Below are 18,519 nucleotides of genomic sequence, written 5' to 3' on the forward strand. Positions count from 1 at the left end.
GGTATCCATATAAATATAACAGAGGAGGCATTCAATCCATCCATTATGCTTTTTCCCATCAAATGAATTGAATTAGATCATTAAGCAGCATTTAAAGCATAGAAGGAGAGAAGGAGAGTTGACCGGGTCCAGCAGGCCCAAACCGAGGTCTGGGCGCTGACGGAGTAATTATCAATAAAGAGAGAAATTGAAGGGAGATTGTTGGCGTAATGAAGTGGGAGGCGCAGCGTGTAGGCAGTCCAAACGACAAGCCGACAGGGTGTGGGGGGCCACTTTCTGACCCTCCAAACACGTAGGGGGGTGGGTGGTGGTGTGTGTGGAGGGGTGAGGGGCGGTGGTTGAGGTTGGCACGTGGGGAGGGGAAGAGGGGGTTACGTGTGGGATCTGGGCGGTAGGAGGGAGGAGGGAGATTGTGGTGGGGAGAAGCAAACGATGGCGGTGTCGGGGACAGCTCAGCAGGAGGGGGGATCGAGTGTAGGATACGCCTGCCGCCTGCCCCCCCTACCCCCGGCTCTCTCAGGGGTTTGGGGTCCGGGGGGTTAAGGAAATGGTTTGGAGTCCGGATGTGGGGAGGAGGCTGAGAAGGAGAGAGTACGACTGCTGTCACGGGACGGGGGAACAGGGGCATTAAATTTATATGGGGTGGGGGCCGCTTTTCAAAAGCCGTGATACCTTGCGCCTTGGGCGTTGACCCCATCGTTGAGCCCAAGACCAGTGTCCAAGTGTGATGGATCTTGACAAGTCAGGACCCAATAACCATTCAACAGAAACAAATATCAATCTGTCTCTCTGCAACCCAATGGCAGTTCAGAAAAAGGTTTTTTTTTTTTTCCGCCTTCAACAAACAAACCCTACTTCACTTCAAATGACCCACTCACCTTCTTACGAGCTCCAACACCCGGCTTCTTTTCCGACCTCTGTAGTCTGTCCTTCCATCACTTGCCCTACATGGTTCCTCTTGTTCCAAGGCCACCCTCAACTTTCAGCCCACTTTCCCAACTAACTTGATGGGGCATTCCTGTCTTCCCCACCCACATAGGGAATCCTTTTGCAGTCACTCTTTCTGACTGGCTCGGGAAGTACACGAGTCAGCCATGGAGTTCCTAGGCATACTAGCTGGGGTGCTCTGGAGTTAGGTGACCACTCTATTTCAGTATTCCCTTCAGAGATAGCAGTCTCTTTCCCATTTGCTGTTCTTCTGGGTTTCAAAGCTTCAAAACAAACTCCAACCATATATAGATTGCATCGTCTGAGAGATTCATCTTGTAGATATTTTGCACATTGGGCAGTTGAGTGGGATGGTGCCAGCATTGTTTTAACGGCCATATATCTCAGTAAGAGAGTATTAGCTTTAGTGGGCAAAATCAATGGATTGAATATTAAGTCACGTATATGCTCAAAACAAGCAATATTGCTCCCGATCATAGAATTACTCCTCTACTTTAAAAACATTACAAAATGTGTCACAATTTATTCAGATGAACACATCAACTGGGAAGGTTCTCCCCAATCAGTTTATAATGGATTTGAAAGAATCAGGCCTTGCATTGAATAGCAAAAGGCAAAGAAGGGAAACATTCTTGAATTCTGATGGAATGGAATTTCATTTCTTCTCAGGAGCCTCCGATCTTTGAGCCTGGCAATCAGTGCAGGCCTTAGGAGCTGGAGTAGAAAGGTTGTCCAAGAGACTAATCCGAAAAGTTTGTTGTTTTTCTTCATTCGCAGGGACATGGAGAAGGGCTTCCATGATTAGAATCTCCCAGTCACGAGACCGCAAAAATGAATACCAGGTGTCATCTGTTTGAAAAGACCGATTAATATCTAGAACGGGCAAAAACTATCATTTAGTATTTTTAAAAATAGAAAATAAGAAGTTCAGCCAAACAACACTTGAAGTGTAGGATATCCCAGTGTAAAAAAGTTCTCTCAGATCACATATATTAGCTTTAACACCTCCCTAAAGGAAAAAAAAAAGGTTTGGAGTAACATTCTAAACATATTTTATAACTCAAAAGAGGTATTTGTAAAACCATTAAAACATTAGAGATATTAACTTAATCATGGCCTTAATGGACAGCTTAGTGCTTCAAATTCTCAATTGATGTCCCCTAACTTGAATAAGATGATGCCAACTCAACAACAATTAATCCTTGCCGTTGAAAAACATTAAATCTAACCATTAACTAAAATCTAAATAGAAGAAGACTGAAAAATATCCTTAAAAATAGAGCTACTACCAAGCTAGCCAATCCCCATACCGCCAACAAAATCCAAAAAAGATAAACAAGAAGGGCCCAAACTCCTGTTTGACCATGTAAAGTTGTAAACAAAGCTTAAGAACTACATCTTTCGTCACCAAGCTTAACCCTTAAATCATCTTCAAAGGAGAAGGATCAGCCTCTACACTACCTTCCACTTGTTTCCCACAAAATCACCATGCCAACTTAGGGAAAATCTTTAATTGATTAGGGGAGAATCCATAAACACCGGACGAAGAGAAAATAAAAAATCATGACCTAGAAATTCACTTATAGTGGATGAGGATTTGGTCCATGGACTCATTATCTTGATTGTAAATGCAGTAGCTATTTATCATGCTGCATACCACCCAGGATACCCCTCCTTGGTGGGCACTTTTGATTTCCTAGTCATCTTTTAGCTAAGAATGAGGGGGCTCCAACCAAGACCAGAGATGAGTAATAGGTTTTGACAAAGAGGGAAGCCTTCTTAGAAATCTTTCAAAATTAATTCATCCTCCAAGTCACTAAAAATAAAGAACAGGTTCAGCAATTGCAACAATGAGTCCATCTCCAACTTCTGACCCAAAAAAATTCCTTCTATATTTCGGATTCCAGCAATTCCCATCCCAAACGTTTGCTATGGAGCCTCCCTATTGCTTGCAAGATTGTAGAGACTCAGGAGCCAATCCTTTAAAAGGTCCTCACCACACCAAGGATTTCATAAACTTGATCCATAAGTTTCCCTTCCCTCTTCAGAACAGCATCCCCCCTTCCAATTCCCCATACTTACCTATAATCACCTTTCTCTGCAAGTTGTATCGCTCTATACCGAATCTCCATAGCCACTTTTCTAATAGAGCTTTGTTGAGAGACTCAAGCCTCTTATCACCCAAACCACTTTTTAGCACAAACAATGGACCACCTCACTAAGTGAATCTTTTTGTCTAATTAACCTCATCGACACAAAACGTCTCTTTGAATTCTTTCTAATATCCTCCTCTCCCTCGTTGGAATTACAATGTAGAGAAAAAATATATAGGGAAGCTTGATAAAGTGCTTTTTAACAACACAAATCTTCTATCCTTTGAAATGTACTTTTCCATGATGTCAATCTTCTCTTGTATCTTTCCTCTATGGAATCCAAAATCCATAAAGACTTAAAATGAGTGCTCAACAATAAGCCCAAATACTTGGTGGGAAAGAAGCCCACTCCACAACCCAACTCATTTGCCAACCCCTCATGTCCTCTCTCTCTTGTGTTGATAGGCAATAAGAAAGTACATATATGAACGCAAAGTATACATTTGACATTGAAGAACAGACATGCACAAGAAAGAGGAAAGGAACAAAAAACAAACCCCCTCTTCTCACTCTGAACTAACCCAATCTACTAAGTCAATCATGGACATTTTTTTTTTTTGATAGGCAAAGGCAGAAATATATTAGAAAAGGGCACCAAGAGGAAAACCCAATAGCATACAGGGAGTATACAAAAGGCCCCTTAAGGCACACACAAAAGAAGAGAAAAAACAAACCCGACCCTCATCTAGCGCCTAGCTAATCAATAAAACTAGGTAAAGTAAGAGGCCCTTCATTTACAATTGTTTTTGTCCACACCCAAAGATTACAAACAAAAGAATTTTTCAACCTATGAACCGAAAAGTCCTCATTATCGAAAGCAATCCTGTTTCTTTCCATCCAAATCGCCCAAAAAAGGCACAACGGGGCTGCCTTCCAACCTTTCTATGCTTCTTGCCCAACATAAAGCCCCTCCATTCAATAAGGGTCTCTCTAGCCGAAGATGGGAGGACCCAACACACTCCAAAAAGGGCGATCCCATAAAGCTCTTGCCTTGGAGCAATGTATAAGAATATGATCAATTGACTCCTCTTCCTCACAGCACAGAAAACATCTGTTAGCAACAGCCCACCCCCTCTTTTTAAGCTGATCCATAGTGAGCACCTTACCCCAAGAAGCCTCCCAAGCAAAGAAACTCACTTTGGAAGGCACACTAGGGTTCCATACTAAGTTAATCATGGACATGGGACTAACATCTACATACAATTTAACTTTATCCAAAAAGGTATTCATAAATGATAGCTTATGAATTTTCAAGTAGGAAATTGCCTCAAAACATAATAGAAACCATTTGGCATAAGGTAATTATTCCATGGCCACCTCATGGAAAAGCAGAGCGCCAATAGCAAAGAGGAGGTGAGAAATCTCAACCTCACCACCCCTACTCCTAATTTAAACCCCTTAATAAGACCCCCCTTCTAGGGCCCTTTGGATGAAGCCAATTGAAACTTTTGTCACCATAATAAATAAAAGAGGGGATAAAGGATCTCTTCGATTTAAACCTCAAGTGCTCTAGAAGAAACCCGTGAGGGTGCCATTGACTAAATAGAGAAGAAAACCATGGTACACAAGATTTAATCCAACTCACTCCCTTTTGAGCAAAACTTGTTAAGTTCAATGTTGAAAGCAAGAAATCTCAATTAACATGGTCATACGTCTTCATTATGCCTAGCTTATAAATTACTCCTAATCGTAAGCTCTCACCCCTTAAATCAATGGGTTTCTTTGCAATGAGGAACACATTCAAATTCTATCTTCCCTTCATAAAGGCATTTTGGAAGCCAAAAATCACCTTACTAATGATTGACTTGAGCTTACTTGCCAAGATCTTTGCCAAAAGTTCAACACAACCATCTAATTAGGCTTATGTGCCTAAACTCTGTCCTTGGCGCCCCCTTCTAAAGGATCAAGACTACAAATGAAGCATTGAATGTCCACTCAAAAGTCCAATAGGAGTAAAACTCGTGGGAAAAATCCAGCATATCAGCCTGAACAAACTTCACAACTTCTGCCAAAAACCAAGGGTAAAGCCATCCAGGACCTGAGCTTTATCCCTTCCCAACTCTCCGAAAATGATCCAAATTTCCTCCTCACCAAAAGGCCTTTTAAACCCCCTACTGTCCTCTTCCCCCAGCTGCTTAAGGACCTCCCTCTCTATGCCAATCCACCACCTCCTTGACTTAGAAAACAGATGCTGAAAATAATTTTCAAGGCCTCTTCTCAGGTGAGCTTCACCTGAACACCAAGAACCATCAAATCTTACTCTCCCCTGAAAATTCTATGAGCATTGGTCTGCCAAGGAAAAATCTGGTATTTATATCCCCTTCTTTCAGCCAAAGGGCCAAAGATTTTTGTCTCCAGGATGTTTCCACCAACTCTGCCAGCTTTAAGTACTGCTGAGTCTCTGTCTTCCTAGCTTCTTTTTCATCAGAGGCCAACCATCCTTCTTATCGCCTCCAAATTGATTCCTTCTGGGAAGCAATATTGGCAAACACATCCTTGGCTCACAACTGCTTGACCAGTCAGCAACTACATTCTTGAACCCCACCTTAAGCCACATGTTTTCAAACCTGAAAGGCACATTTGCCTTGTCTTAGTCCTCCACTGTCAAGCAGAATTGGATGATGATATGAAACTGGTCCTGGTAATAAGTTGTAAGTTGCATTATAGAAATGTTCTTCCCAATCAGTACATATATGAAAATGATCCAGGAGGGATAGAGCTTGGCCATCTTGACCTCCATTCCATTTGTACTTCAGAGGTGACTAAAGCAAGTATTTGGAAAGAATAAATGTTAACTGCTTCAACTACTCATTAAATTAAGATATCCCCATGCAACATTATAATAATTTCAATACAAAGTATATTGTTATACAAAGTCCCCCTTTTTCTAAATCAAATTATTTACTATGACACCAAGATTCTTCAGCTTCATGTAGTGTGCTTGTGTCATGGGGGCTTGGGTATTGGATCCTTATTGGATTCTTCTACTTTGCTTTGGATTTGGCCATTGGATTTTATTTTTTATTTTTTATTTTTTATTTTTTGTACTTTAATTTGCTTTTTTATTGATATTTAATTGATTTTTCTTTTTCTTTTTTCCTTTTCTTAAACTGTGTCCAAGTGTCTATACTAGTTATTGAAATCTTTTTTATCTGAATTCCCATATACCTATATCTACCAAAAACATATTGCAAAAATGAACAAGATTAATGAAGAAAATAGACAGAATGTTGAGAAAAATACCAACCTCCATTACGAACTGCCTTCAACTGGAAGATTCCAGTGCCTTGTGGTCCAGACACAGGAAACGTGCAAGATACAGAATGCCTCTTATGAGCCACTGCAAGTGATGCATTGTACCATGGACCTCTAACAATAGGTTCTCCAATAGCATCTATGAGAATCTGATTCTTGCTGGCTTTTTCCATGGCCTTGCTGAAAGATTTTCAGGCAAATGGTGAGGATTATTGAAATAACCTCCAAATGTTTAGCAAACTTCAAAAGAATATTACATATGAGACATGATTTTATATAACAACTTCAACGTTTCTTATTTCTGAAAATTTAGTAGTGAAAGATTAGTCATCTCCAAACTCCTCGCAGCAACATATTCTAGTAACTACAGCAACTTGTGGCCAATAAAACTGAGCCTACTCCAAGCCTTATTCATCTATAAAGCCTCCTTACTTGTTTCCACCATTAACAACCCAAAAATCACAAGCCACCTAAGATTTGGAACAGTGTTTAGACAGCATGATTCTACATGCTAGTGCTGTTCTAAATCAAGTCCTACATAATTATGCATCTTGCTATTTAATGGCAAAACATGTTTTATTGCCACACAACTTCCAGTACAAACTTAATTCCTGTAATATGCCTTATCTATTTCAAAATTTTTAGTATATATTGAAAAAGAAAATTATATCCATGCGCACAAAAGCTAGATGCAATTTCCACATGGTATGTTTCCCACTTGGAAACTGGTATGGATGACCCAAAAAAATTTCCATACCGCAAATGCAATGCTAATTTATAAGGTACAACAACATGCAAAAAAGGAAGACAATGGTAATTTGGTTTCATTATCCTATTTAGTGTACCTATCAAAAAAAAAAACATGGAAAAATGTTGCATCCATAACATGGTTCAAAGTCCAAGTATTGGCCATTGACTCAAAAGGTACCGAGGTACATTAGTCTTAGTAACTCGGATCGGTATGGGATGATACACGAAATATGTTAATTTAGTAGCTCAAAATAAAATATAATTAATCAATATGATAAAATAATTATATTTTTATTAATTAATTATTAAAATATATTAGATGATATTCTTTTATATGAACTTTATCATTTTTTAATTATTTTTCTCAATTCGTAAGTATAATTAACTCAATTATAAATCAATTAATTTATTAACCATTTATATTTATAACCATATATACATATTCATGTTCTTACCCTTATGCCTAGAGCCATATAAATTTCCCCATTTACCTTCCATATATATTTTTGAAATCCCATCTTTGGCCCATACATCTAATCAATAATGCATAATATCGGATAATACAATAATATAGTACCATATATATTATTGGTATGTAAAAAATACCCAATGTTCATTCTTTTCCCAAATCTAAATTTTCTTCTCCAGCAAAGGGTGAATCTTTGTTCTCAAGCTTTCAAGGTCCATGAAGTACAACCGGAGATGTCTATGCAAGAAGAACCAAGGCACTACTGAGATGTTGTTGCCAACAAAAAATCCACATCACCATTCAAAATGTTGCTAATAGAAAAAAGGATTTGAAGACAACGATTAGAGGAAGAGAGAACATCGGCATCGAATCATCACTTCTTAACTTTCAATCACCATAATAGCAATAGTAGCCAATGAAGAAGGGCGATTTTGTGGATGAAGAAGAAGAAGAGGGATTTACGACGTAACTTGGGTTATTGGGATCAAAAACTGAAACTTGGTTTGAGTCAAATGAGTCCTTTTTTTTTTTTTTTTCAAAAAATCAGTCAAGTTAGATGATTCGAGGCAAGTTAGCACCGAGTCAGTGTTTAATCTTGTAGATCATAACTCGAGTGTCGAAATTGTCTCGAACCTAGCCGAGGCGGATACAACTCGAGTGAGTCGTACTAGGCTTGGTAGATACTTTGAACCCTGATCTCCCAAATGGAAAGGGAAAAAAATAAAACTACTTTTGGCTAAAAGTTGTTATTAAAGGATGGTAGATATTACGGGAAACTAAGATTAAGCCTTTATAGCATCAACCCAGCCTTCAATTTAGAACCAAGTCAGAAACACACATTAAAAACAGATTTATGACCAATGTGCTATCTCATCTCTTCAAATAATTAGTAACATATAGCCAATGTGTTGTCCCTGTCTCTCTTTCAAATAACTTATCACTAAAACACGTCTATTTCAAAACATCAACCGATTTTCCTTCTAATTCAATGATATATGAATGCCTGGACCCATCCGCACAACATGAATAATCCAACATAAAATTCTCCATATGGCAATAATCCAAATGATGAGGAATGAACCCCTAGGGTTTATTCACAAAAAAGGAAGACAATAGTAATTTGGTATCATTATCCTATTTAGTGTCTTTTTTATTATATGAGGTTTGATATTTAGAAGTTTACTTTTGTTAAGCCTTTTATTTTGGGTGATGGTTCACATTTTGTCAAGTTTCTATTTCTTCTAGTCTTCTTATTATATTAGCAAAGTCTTGATTTCTTTTAGTTTCTAAATAATATTTCTTTCCCATATCTTTTATTATTCTTGCAAGGAAAGATAAGGAATTAGGAGAGTTGACATATTAGGGAAGGGTATAAAAGTCTATATACACACCCATGTAGTCTTTCAAAGTTGAAAAGGAGAATTATAATAACAGTTTCTGCATCTATTATGCTTCCTTTGAAGGCATGGGTATCTTCTTCCTAAGTGTGATTACATAGGAAACCCTATGTCTGATTGCCAAAAGACCTTAGTGTGACAGTCAAAGATTTCTTTTCTTCTTTTTCAGTTATCTTTTATTCTTTTCGCTTCATTCTATAATATCTCAGTTTTTACCCCTTGGGAAGCTCATGAAGGAGGAGAAAGGAAGTTAAAGAAAGAGAAAGAAACGAGGGTGACATAGGAGGGCACCCTTGATTAAAGTTCTCACACACCTATAAGCACCTCAGTTGCATTTTTTTGAAGTAATCATAAACCACATTAGATAGGTCCCATTTAACAAACCAAGTGTCCCTAAAATTAGCCAGATTCTCTTAAATTTCCATACCTTATAGTCAATGAAATATTAGAAGCCACAGGTACCAAGTTTCAAATTATTTGCTTTTCTAGGATGTCTAAGTCTTATCTATATTCTCTCCCGAAAAAAATGAACACTCAAAGAGAAACTTTAACATAAATATAAAGAATCAAAATTTTCTTTAACTTCCTAGCACTAAATATGTGATGCAATAAAATCTTAAGAAAAATAGTGGGTACATCGATTAGATTCTCAAAATCCCTCATTTTCATCAAACAAAAGTTTAGATTTCCATTGATATAAATACACTTCCACATAAAAGAAACAATTGACATACCTTGTACAGCCATAATAAATAGTAAGGTCATCAAGAGCACTCAAGGCAACACCACCTGAAAGAGTAAGCAAGACGAAAGACACTGCCTTACGTCCAAAGCCCTTGCCCTCTCCTTCCTCCCCAGACTTTACAGAACTGCGAAAAGCGGCTTATCAGAATTAAGTTCTGTCTAATGCTCCATTTGGTTGTGAACTCAAAGAAGTGATTTTATCAGCTAAAAGTTCAATTTTCCTAATGGTCCATTTGGGTGCAAGCTGCAAGAAGTGGTTTTATCTGTTAAAAATTAAATTTCCCTGATCCTCCGTTTTGTTGTGGAGAAAATGTAGGAAGGGTAACAAATTTCAAGTCTCCGGTCTCCATCATTTAGCACCCTACCAAATTTCTTCCTTTGTAGGGAAAAATCAAGGTGCAGAAAGCTGCCTCCTTTGCATTTTTTGGACAATTTGATGGGAACGCAATCAAAGAGCTTCCAAAGATTAAGATCAGAATGACCAATCTATAAAACTCTTGTTCCTGCCTAATCTTTCAGCTTGGGTTAGCTTGTACTTAAGAGAAAGCTCAATGCCTTTGCTTGATTTTGTAGAGTGGGCAGGGTCTCATCGAGTGTCACTATGTTTTTGGTGTTTTTTCTGTTGAGGTTGTACTTTGTTGTACTTTCATCTTTTACTAATAACTACATACCCATCTTTACCTATCAAAAAAAATATTCATTTTAATTTCTTTTTCTTTTTCACTTTCTCTCAGCATCCAAACAAATAGTAGTTAAATTTTCAAACTTTTGTGAAACTAGAGATCATTTAAACCAAAAGTTCATGCACATGATCACAAAAATAATACAACAGAAAAGGGTCTGATCAGAAACAAGATGATCGCCTTCTTTAGTAAATACACAACTCCCTCCCCACTTGGTCGCTGAGAAAATGCAAGAAGATAAACTAAACTAAAAACTTCGAATTTTTTATCTTTTCATTATTCAGGAGAATGGGAAAACAAAACCTCCACTGAACCGAGCTGTGTGCAACCATAAACCGAGTATTTGTTTCTTCATTGTTCAATTTGTATAATCCAAAGCGACATGAAAAAAAAATAACATTTTCCATTTCTATGCCTCAGTTTTCTTAGCAACCAAACAGAGGGAAAGTGAAAATTTAACCCTCAAACATAACAAAAGAAGACCAAAATGAAGATGATAGCGCGATAGCATCTAACCTGGAAACTGGGGATGCTGGAGACCTTTTCAGAAAGGAAATCAACCTCCTTCCCAACATCTTTATCTCTCTAAAACCCTCTCGCTCTCCCTCAAGCTGTCTGCTTAAAACCCTCAGCTAACTCGGGCGAGTTACTTTGGGTTGGCCAGACCTTGGGTCAACTCAGTAATACCCTATTTTTTAATTTCATATTTTACTTTTATTTATTTTAATTTTTTATATTCTTACACCAGACCAAAATTATCTTAAAATGAAAACTAAAATAAATTATAAATAAATTAATTAATTCAAAATAAATTTTTTTAAAAGGAAAATATCCTACAACAAATCAATTTTCAAGTAAAAAGTCTTATTTTCTCTTTATTAGTTCTCATAAAATAATATTTTTAAATTTAATACTATTTTTTTAATTAATATGCAATAAAATAATAATACTTAGTATTGTGAAAAATATTTAAATATAAAATTTTATGGGCAATAATGCTAAATTCATTGACTACAAGTATCATTAATCAAATAAAATTTTCTAATATTGTTATTATTATACCCTCATCCTATTCTTATTATTATTATTAAAACAATATCTTATCTGTTTTCTGAAACATTTTTTTTATTATAATTTTTATATTTATTTAAAAAGAAATTGAAAACTAAATTTCTTTTTTTTATTGGGTTCCCTACAAAAATCTCAAATTAATTTTCTTTTTGAGAAAATGTGTATTTCAAATAATTTAATCTTATAATAAAATAAGAAAATCTTATATAATTTTTCATTTTTATTTTACATTTTTTTCTTTATATTTTATTTTTTTCATTATTTTATTTATTTCCTGTTTTTTCACTTTTCCATTTTTTTTTCAATCCCATATGTGCAAAAAGTAATGAAAAAAAACCACAAGTAAAAATTAAAGTTGTAATCTCACTACTCCTTTTCAAAAATTTTCAACTCTATGGAAGGAAATGAGTAATGGAAATAATCTTAAATAAAGGGTAAAATCCAAATGAGAGAATTTATAATATTTCAAAAAATTTATATAAGCCATGTTTGGTTTTCAAAAATTTTCAAAGAAAATATAAAGGAAAGAAAATAAAAGGAAAGAAAAAAAATGAAAAAATAAATAAAATTAAAATTAATTTTTTTAATATTTAAAGTCATTTAATTTATCTTCTTCCATTATATAAAAAATAAATAATTTAAAAATAAATAAATTACTAATTAATTTTAATTATATTTAATTTTTTTATATGGAAATCAAATATAAAAAAATAAATTTCTTAACATTTTTTTGTCTTCAGTACTTCTAAAATCAAACATACCCATTTAGAATTTAAAGATTACGATTTATAGGGACATGATATAAATTAATTTTGTTAAAAAGTTTCAAAAGGCCATTATATTAACCAAGGCCTAGGCCTAGCTTTGTGCCAAATTTAGTTTTTTTTTTTTTTTACTTAAATTCAAATTTAGTTGAATTAGTGAACACATGCTGCAATCCCTTTCAAAATAAGTAAAAATAAGAAATATTGTACATTCCAAAACAAAAAACTTATAATTTTTTTTTTTGGCACGTTGGGAGTGGGAATAGAAAATTTATTCTATTTTTGTATTTTTTTATTTAATTTAAATTATTCATTATAGATTTATCTTCATGAAAAATAAAACTCATTTTCAAGTAAAAATTTTGATTTTTTTTTCAATAATACTATGATTCATCTTTATTTCCATTTTATTAAATATAAATTTAGCATAACATTTTGGTAATTAACTAATATTGGAAAAATACCCTTATTTTTTTCTACCAAATTAGAAATTTTATAGGCATTACTTAGGGTTTATTTAGTATATGTTCTCGAGAACAATTTTTTATTCTCCAAAACAAAAAACAGGAAAATACATTTAGTAACCAGAAAATATGGTGTTTTTAGACTGTTTTTTTAGTGTTATTTTTAAAAATAATTATACAAACGGTATAAAATAATTAAAAATAAAACACTAAATATAAAATTATTTTTAAAGCATATTTAAAAATATTAATGTTAAAAAATATATTAAGCTCTAAAATAAATTTTTATTATACAAAACATTATAAAACAGTTTTTAAAAACTATTATCCAAAACCATTCTTCAGAACAGCTCGAAAATAGTCAATTGACAACTATATTTAGCTTGTGCCTTGTGCCTTGTGGTTTGCACAAGATGAGGGAAACTGCAACCACGAATGATGGGAAAGAATGTGTGACTAACGTGGTGTTTATTTTTTTACTTAATTCTAAATGGAACTTTAATGTTTAATAGTGTTAAATACTAGATTATTTGTTTTTGTAGTATTTTATTTCTATTAAGTATTAAAAAGTAAAGAAAAACCAATATGTTATTTTTTTCATTTAGAAAAAACTATATATTTTAACTTTTTTAATTTAGTAAAAAATTTACAATAAGTTATGAAAAAGTAGAAAAACAAACGACTTAAATTCTGAAAATATATTGCTTTCAGTAAAAAAACAAAAAAATAAACACCACCTAACTATTTTTTATTTTTGAAAACAGAAAGTACAAACAGAAGAAAAAACAGGAAGAAAAGAACACAAAGCATGGGATCACATAACTACTGAAATTGGAATAAATTTTATTTAATTTCTTGAGCTTATTTAGCATAGAATACAGATGATGCATAAATTTGGAAAAGATCCCACTAATGTCCTATGCTTCTTCCCCCTTCTTCCCATGAGAAGCCCTAGTTCATCATACTAATGTTCCAATAAATCTTAAGTCTACATAGGTTACAATAAGGTTAATTCAGTTCTCTATAATTCTCTGTGTGTCATATGAACAGACCAGTAAAAAGAGCAAAACACTCACCATCTTTCATCTCCTGCCCAGTTTTTCTTCTCCTTTGGCCCAGTTGGCCCTTCTTCCCCAGATAGCTCCAATGGAAACTTATTAAAAATATTCTCGACCGAGTATCGAACCATTGCTGGTAAAAAGTTGATCATCTTATCCAGTTCAGACCTTGAATCATACACAATAGTTGGACCCCATTCCCTCATGTACTGCAACCAGCATGGCTCTGTAACAACTCCGTCTCCAAGATACCCTGCTGCAATAATTTCATACTCAATGCTTGAATCCACATACAAATTACTTCTAGCAGCATCATTCCTTATTCCAATCCCTAGCTTTGACGAACCTTGAATGTAGCTCCCAGGATGAGGAAAGCTTGCGTGGCCACTTCTTGATGAGTAAACAATGGCTTTATTCCCCTCTATGAACTCCAAATCACAAGCATTCACCCATATGCCACCACTGTGCTGTGAGAAATATATACTCCAGAGCTCTCCAGTAAAGTTGCTTATACGGAGGGTGAAATGTTCCCAGTCACCCACATGCTGACCGATCTTGCTAAGGGCAATATTCATGAGTCCAACCTTGAGAGTAGCTGGCCCATTGAAGGGGCAAAAGACCCACATCACAATATCAGTGAAAGTCCCACCTGAAGCTGGCTTCACATGGACGTAAAGTTTAGCACTTTCCAAGTTTCCATTTTTGAGGCTTCTCTTTTTATCACCACTTGGTAAGTCTATCCAATATTCCCCATCATTTTTCCCACCACTTGGCAAATTCAAGCCTTCCGGATCGATTGCCTGACCATCTGATTCACCCTTTTTGTACAACAGTGCTCCATTTTTGAAAAACCATGCAACAGAAGACGGCAAGTAAGCCTCATTGGGATGGAAAAAAATAGTAGGCCCATAGTGCTTGATGAGGGCATGAATCTGATCAAGGTTTGGCATTGCATGTAGAGATGGATTTAAGTTCTTCAAGCACACAATATTCACCTCTTCTCCATGGCTCCAGTAGCTACTGCAGAAAAATGTTCCTGTAGGGATACCTTTTCCCAGCATTCCCCGGTGACAAGGTCTTAAGCTCCAAACTCGAAATGGTACTTTTGACAATTTGGAAATGGTTTTAAATATAAGATGGTGAGTTTCACATGAATCTGTCAGGTCTGCTCGAACACATCTCACTTCATCCAACTCAGGCCTGTCTGGCTTGTTGGTAACCACAAACCCCATGGCCTCATAACCCTCAGGAGGTTGAGGTAGCCAAAAATAACCACATGAATCATAATTTTCCTCGCTTCCATCATCTGGACTCCAAAGTAATGTATAGTCAAGGGGCTTTTGAAGAGGTGGAGATTTATCAGGATTGCAAATTTGAGCAACTTCGGGATTGGAACAAGCCACTTCCCTAGCCACAAGAACAAATCCTTGCAATGGCTGGTCGTTCGATTGGCAGTAGTGACCCAAGCTGAAAAATCCATTTGGAATTCCCACTGGTTTGTAAAACGTAACACCCTTTTTCTTGTCCTGCGACAGATTGCTGCCCCAAACAAACTCAAACCTGGATATTTGAAAGACTTCTAGTTCTCCAAGATTGATTACGCCAGACGCAAATCCTTGACCTGATAGATAAACATGACTTATTATATTCAACCCACTAAATAACATTTAAACGCAAGAAAACAAATGGCTTGTATTGATGCAAATGCCATCCGGAACACCCATCCTAACACATGGATGAACAACAGTATGAGACACACCTAGAAAAAGAAACAAGTCATATGACCCACATCCTTCTATGGGCTCAAATGGGAGAAACTTTAAAATTACCAATCATAAAACAAAAATGCATGAACAGGGAATAATACAAAATCCCACTAGACAAGATTTCCTAATAAACACCAGGATGGACATTCAGAACCAAGCACATAAATGTGTAAGGAAACAGAGTCCCCATCTAACACAAGGAAGATAACATAGTAATAATTTGAATCTGTCCCATACGCATTTCTCGAGAGAGAAAATGGAAATTAAACCAAAACTCTGGAGCCTATAAATATTGAGAAAGCAAACTGAGACAAAATTGCAGCACCAAGAATCCACAGAAAAGTTTTAAAGTGCCTCTGTGGAAATCCTTCTGTATCTGATTTGAAAAATCCAAAAGTATTCATTGAGAAACTTCAAAGGAAGGAACAAAAAAATTTAAAAGTGCCTCAGTGGAAATCCTTCTGTATCTGATTTCACAACTCCAAAAGTACTCATTGAGAAACTTCAAAGGGAGGAAAAAAAAGGTAAATAGGGAAAGGAAGAAGACCAAGTAAAAGTAACCTGGAAATTAATAAAAAAATAAAATAAAATCCCATACAGAGCCATGAATCATGCTTCACATAACTAGTCTCCCACCAACAATATGTTAATAAAAGTAACACTTTTGGCAAACCTAAGCTGCCCACCCAAGGCATCAAACTTATTCAAGTGGGCAAAGTATGCATTTACATATTTGAATTTGTATATAGCTAACAAGAATATAGTACAAACCTAAAATGGCCAATGGGCAGGGGCTGCTTGGTCCTAATTGCATAATTTTCCATCCAATTGGACAAAAATCAGGAAATTCTAGCAATTGAGCCCAAATTAAGACCAACGATGTGCAATGAAAAATTAAAGAAAACATACTAAGACCTTTGTGCACAGAATCCAGTCAACCATGGAGGTCATCTACACACACTTAACCATCACTAATAAACCAAATGAAACATAACATTAACCACAATCAATGATCCATCAACATACAGGTTAAAGAAGCCAAAAAGACTCATCAACCAAGAAAGAAAAAACCTACAACCCTAATTGATCCAAACAGTTTCTTTAACCAAAGGCACATACCCATCAACAAATATACAACATCTGCCATCCAACATGTACCCAAAATTAAACAGAACAGAGAGTTCAATTTATAAAGGAAAAAACAATGAAGTTCCGGATTCAACCCCACATACTGTCATTCTCTTTAAACAAAACGCAGATACCCATCAACCAAAATCCAAAATCTAACTAAAACCCACAATCTATTAAGCAACAAATCCAAATACTTTTCTCATACACTAAACTTTCTCTTTAAACAAAAACTATACACCCATCAGCAAGAAAATTCAAAACCTACGCAAAGTTTTATCAAAACCTACAATCCAATTGATCACTAAAAAAAAAAAAAATTCAAATTCTCCCACATTGAATCTCCTTAAACAAAATCCAAACTTCCAGCTTCAATAAAAATCCAGAAAACAAAAACCCACACAAAATCACCCAAACCCACGGCATGATTCACCAAAGTAATAAGAAGAAGAAGAAGAAAGAAAGAACAAGAAGAACAATGACACAAAACCCAACATTTTTGCAACCAAGCTCTGACGAACCTTGAGGCCATGTGGGAATCGGAGCCGGCAGCGAGAATGTTTTGGTATCCGGCGGCAACAATTCGGCGATCCTGCTCCACTGGAAACACTGACACCCAAACATATTTTACAATATCTCAATTCTCAAAGGAATTCTCAAAGGATTAAAAAAACACTAAAAAATTATTTTCTCAAGGTTATGAACATCGGCATGTGAAATCCATGCAATATTTCAAGACAACATACCTCTCACCCCACAACCCCCACCCCCAAAAAAGACCAAAAAACAAAAACTCAGGTGAGATTTGACAATGGTGGGGTTCGTGGGACCATACAGAAAATGTACCCCCACAAATTTTTTATACAGAATTGAAATTCTCTGTTTCTGAGGAACCCCAACAAGGTTTGATGGCTGAGAATTCTTGGAGGTTTTAGAGAGCAAGAGAGGGATTTGGTTGTGTGGGAACAAAGGTAAAGTTGGTTGGAATCGTTATTTTTCCCGGGTCCCTAGTTTTACTTCACCTTTTATTTTGTGTTTATTTTCATTCCACCATCAAAAAATAAATATTAATTATTTCTTTAATTTTGATTAATCTTAATCTTCCATACGTTAAATCAATGGATTGAATGAAATGATTACAACTGAAATTTAAATGGAAGAAAAAGTCAAATTTAATCATATTGATTTTCTCTAAATGGTACATTTTATGATAATGAAGGCCACATCATTACGGAAAACAACAATAGATATGATTTGTTTTTTTGGAATTTCTTATCACAAATATGTTTCCATCTTATGAAAATAATTCCTAAAGTTATAATTTTTTTTTGTAAATAGTATACTTAAATAGAAAATAATAGAAATATTGTCCAATTGGATATAATTACAATTAAAACCTTAAAAGGATATGAATTCAAGATTTGAAGCAAATCATATACCCCTTTATATATATATATATATTCTTTGCACCGGTTCAAGTCCACAAGTCCATTTAGGGTCACTAGAGACTTACCCGATCGTTAACTTCAGGCCTATGGAATTAGTCAAGGTGTGCGTAAGCTGGTCTAAACATCCACAGTTATTAGAAAAAAAAATATATTAATTCTTTTCTTTTAGCAAGTTTTTATTTAATTTCAAGCAATTGTGGAATTATTTGAAGCTTTTATATGAATCTAGTAATACTTCATTTAAACCCAAAATCAAAACTCTTTAAGCTATGTTTGATTTTTGAAAAAAAAAAAAAAAAAGATGAAAAATGTAAGATAATGAAAATAAAATGAAAAATAGAGAAAAAAAAAGATTTAAATTTATTAAGGTGTTTTGTTTGAATACATTTTTTTTAAATATAAACTTCTTTATAAAATATAA

At 35.1% G+C, this 18,519-nt stretch overlaps 2 protein-coding genes across 2 annotated transcripts; both read right to left on the reverse strand.

The window, feature by feature from the left end:
* Positions 1-1,411: 1,411 nt before the first annotated feature.
* On the reverse strand, positions 1,412-11,019 carry LOC117919241. The gene is made up of 4 exons (XM_034836374.1): positions 10,916-11,019; positions 9,707-9,841; positions 6,349-6,536; positions 1,412-1,797 (listed from the first exon to the last, which is right to left on the reverse strand). Exons 1-4 carry the CDS (start codon positions 10,972-10,974, stop codon positions 1,604-1,606), a joined length of 576 nt encoding a protein of 191 aa, XP_034692265.1. The 5' UTR covers positions 10,975-11,019; the 3' UTR covers positions 1,412-1,603.
* Positions 11,020-13,521: 2,502 nt separating this feature from the next.
* On the reverse strand, positions 13,522-17,623 carry LOC117917491. Its single transcript, XM_034833791.1, has 2 exons — positions 17,172-17,623; positions 13,522-15,377 (listed from the first exon to the last, which is right to left on the reverse strand). Exons 1-2 carry the CDS (start codon positions 17,272-17,274, stop codon positions 13,771-13,773), a joined length of 1,710 nt encoding a protein of 569 aa, XP_034689682.1. The 5' UTR covers positions 17,275-17,623; the 3' UTR covers positions 13,522-13,770.
* Between the last annotated feature and the right edge of the window lie 896 nt (positions 17,624-18,519).

This window comes from Vitis riparia, chromosome 7, assembly GCF_004353265.1.
Source record: "Vitis riparia cultivar Riparia Gloire de Montpellier isolate 1030 chromosome 7, EGFV_Vit.rip_1.0, whole genome shotgun sequence".
Classification (NCBI taxonomy): Eukaryota; Viridiplantae; Streptophyta; class Magnoliopsida; order Vitales; family Vitaceae; genus Vitis; species Vitis riparia.

Excerpts from the sequence above, each read along its gene's own strand:
- LOC117919241 (XM_034836374.1), bottom strand. The coding sequence starts at position 10,974 with ATGTTGGGAAGGAGGTTGATTTCCTTTCTGAAAAGGTCTCCAGCATCC. Across the intron at positions 6,537-9,706 it reads ATTTATTATGGCTGTACAAG|CAAGGCCATGGAAAAAGCCA; the intron begins GTATGTCAATTG and ends AAAATCTTTCAG. Across the intron at positions 1,798-6,348 it reads GAAGGCAGTTCGTAATGGAG|ATGACACCTGGTATTCATTT; the intron begins GTTGGTATTTTT and ends CTTTTCAAACAG.
- LOC117917491 (XM_034833791.1), bottom strand. The coding sequence starts at position 17,274 with ATGTTTGGGTGTCAGTGTTTCCAGTGGAGCAGGATCGCCGAATTGTTG. Across the intron at positions 15,378-17,171 it reads GATTCCCACATGGCCTCAAG|GTCAAGGATTTGCGTCTGGC; the intron begins GTTCGTCAGAGC and ends TTTATCTATCAG.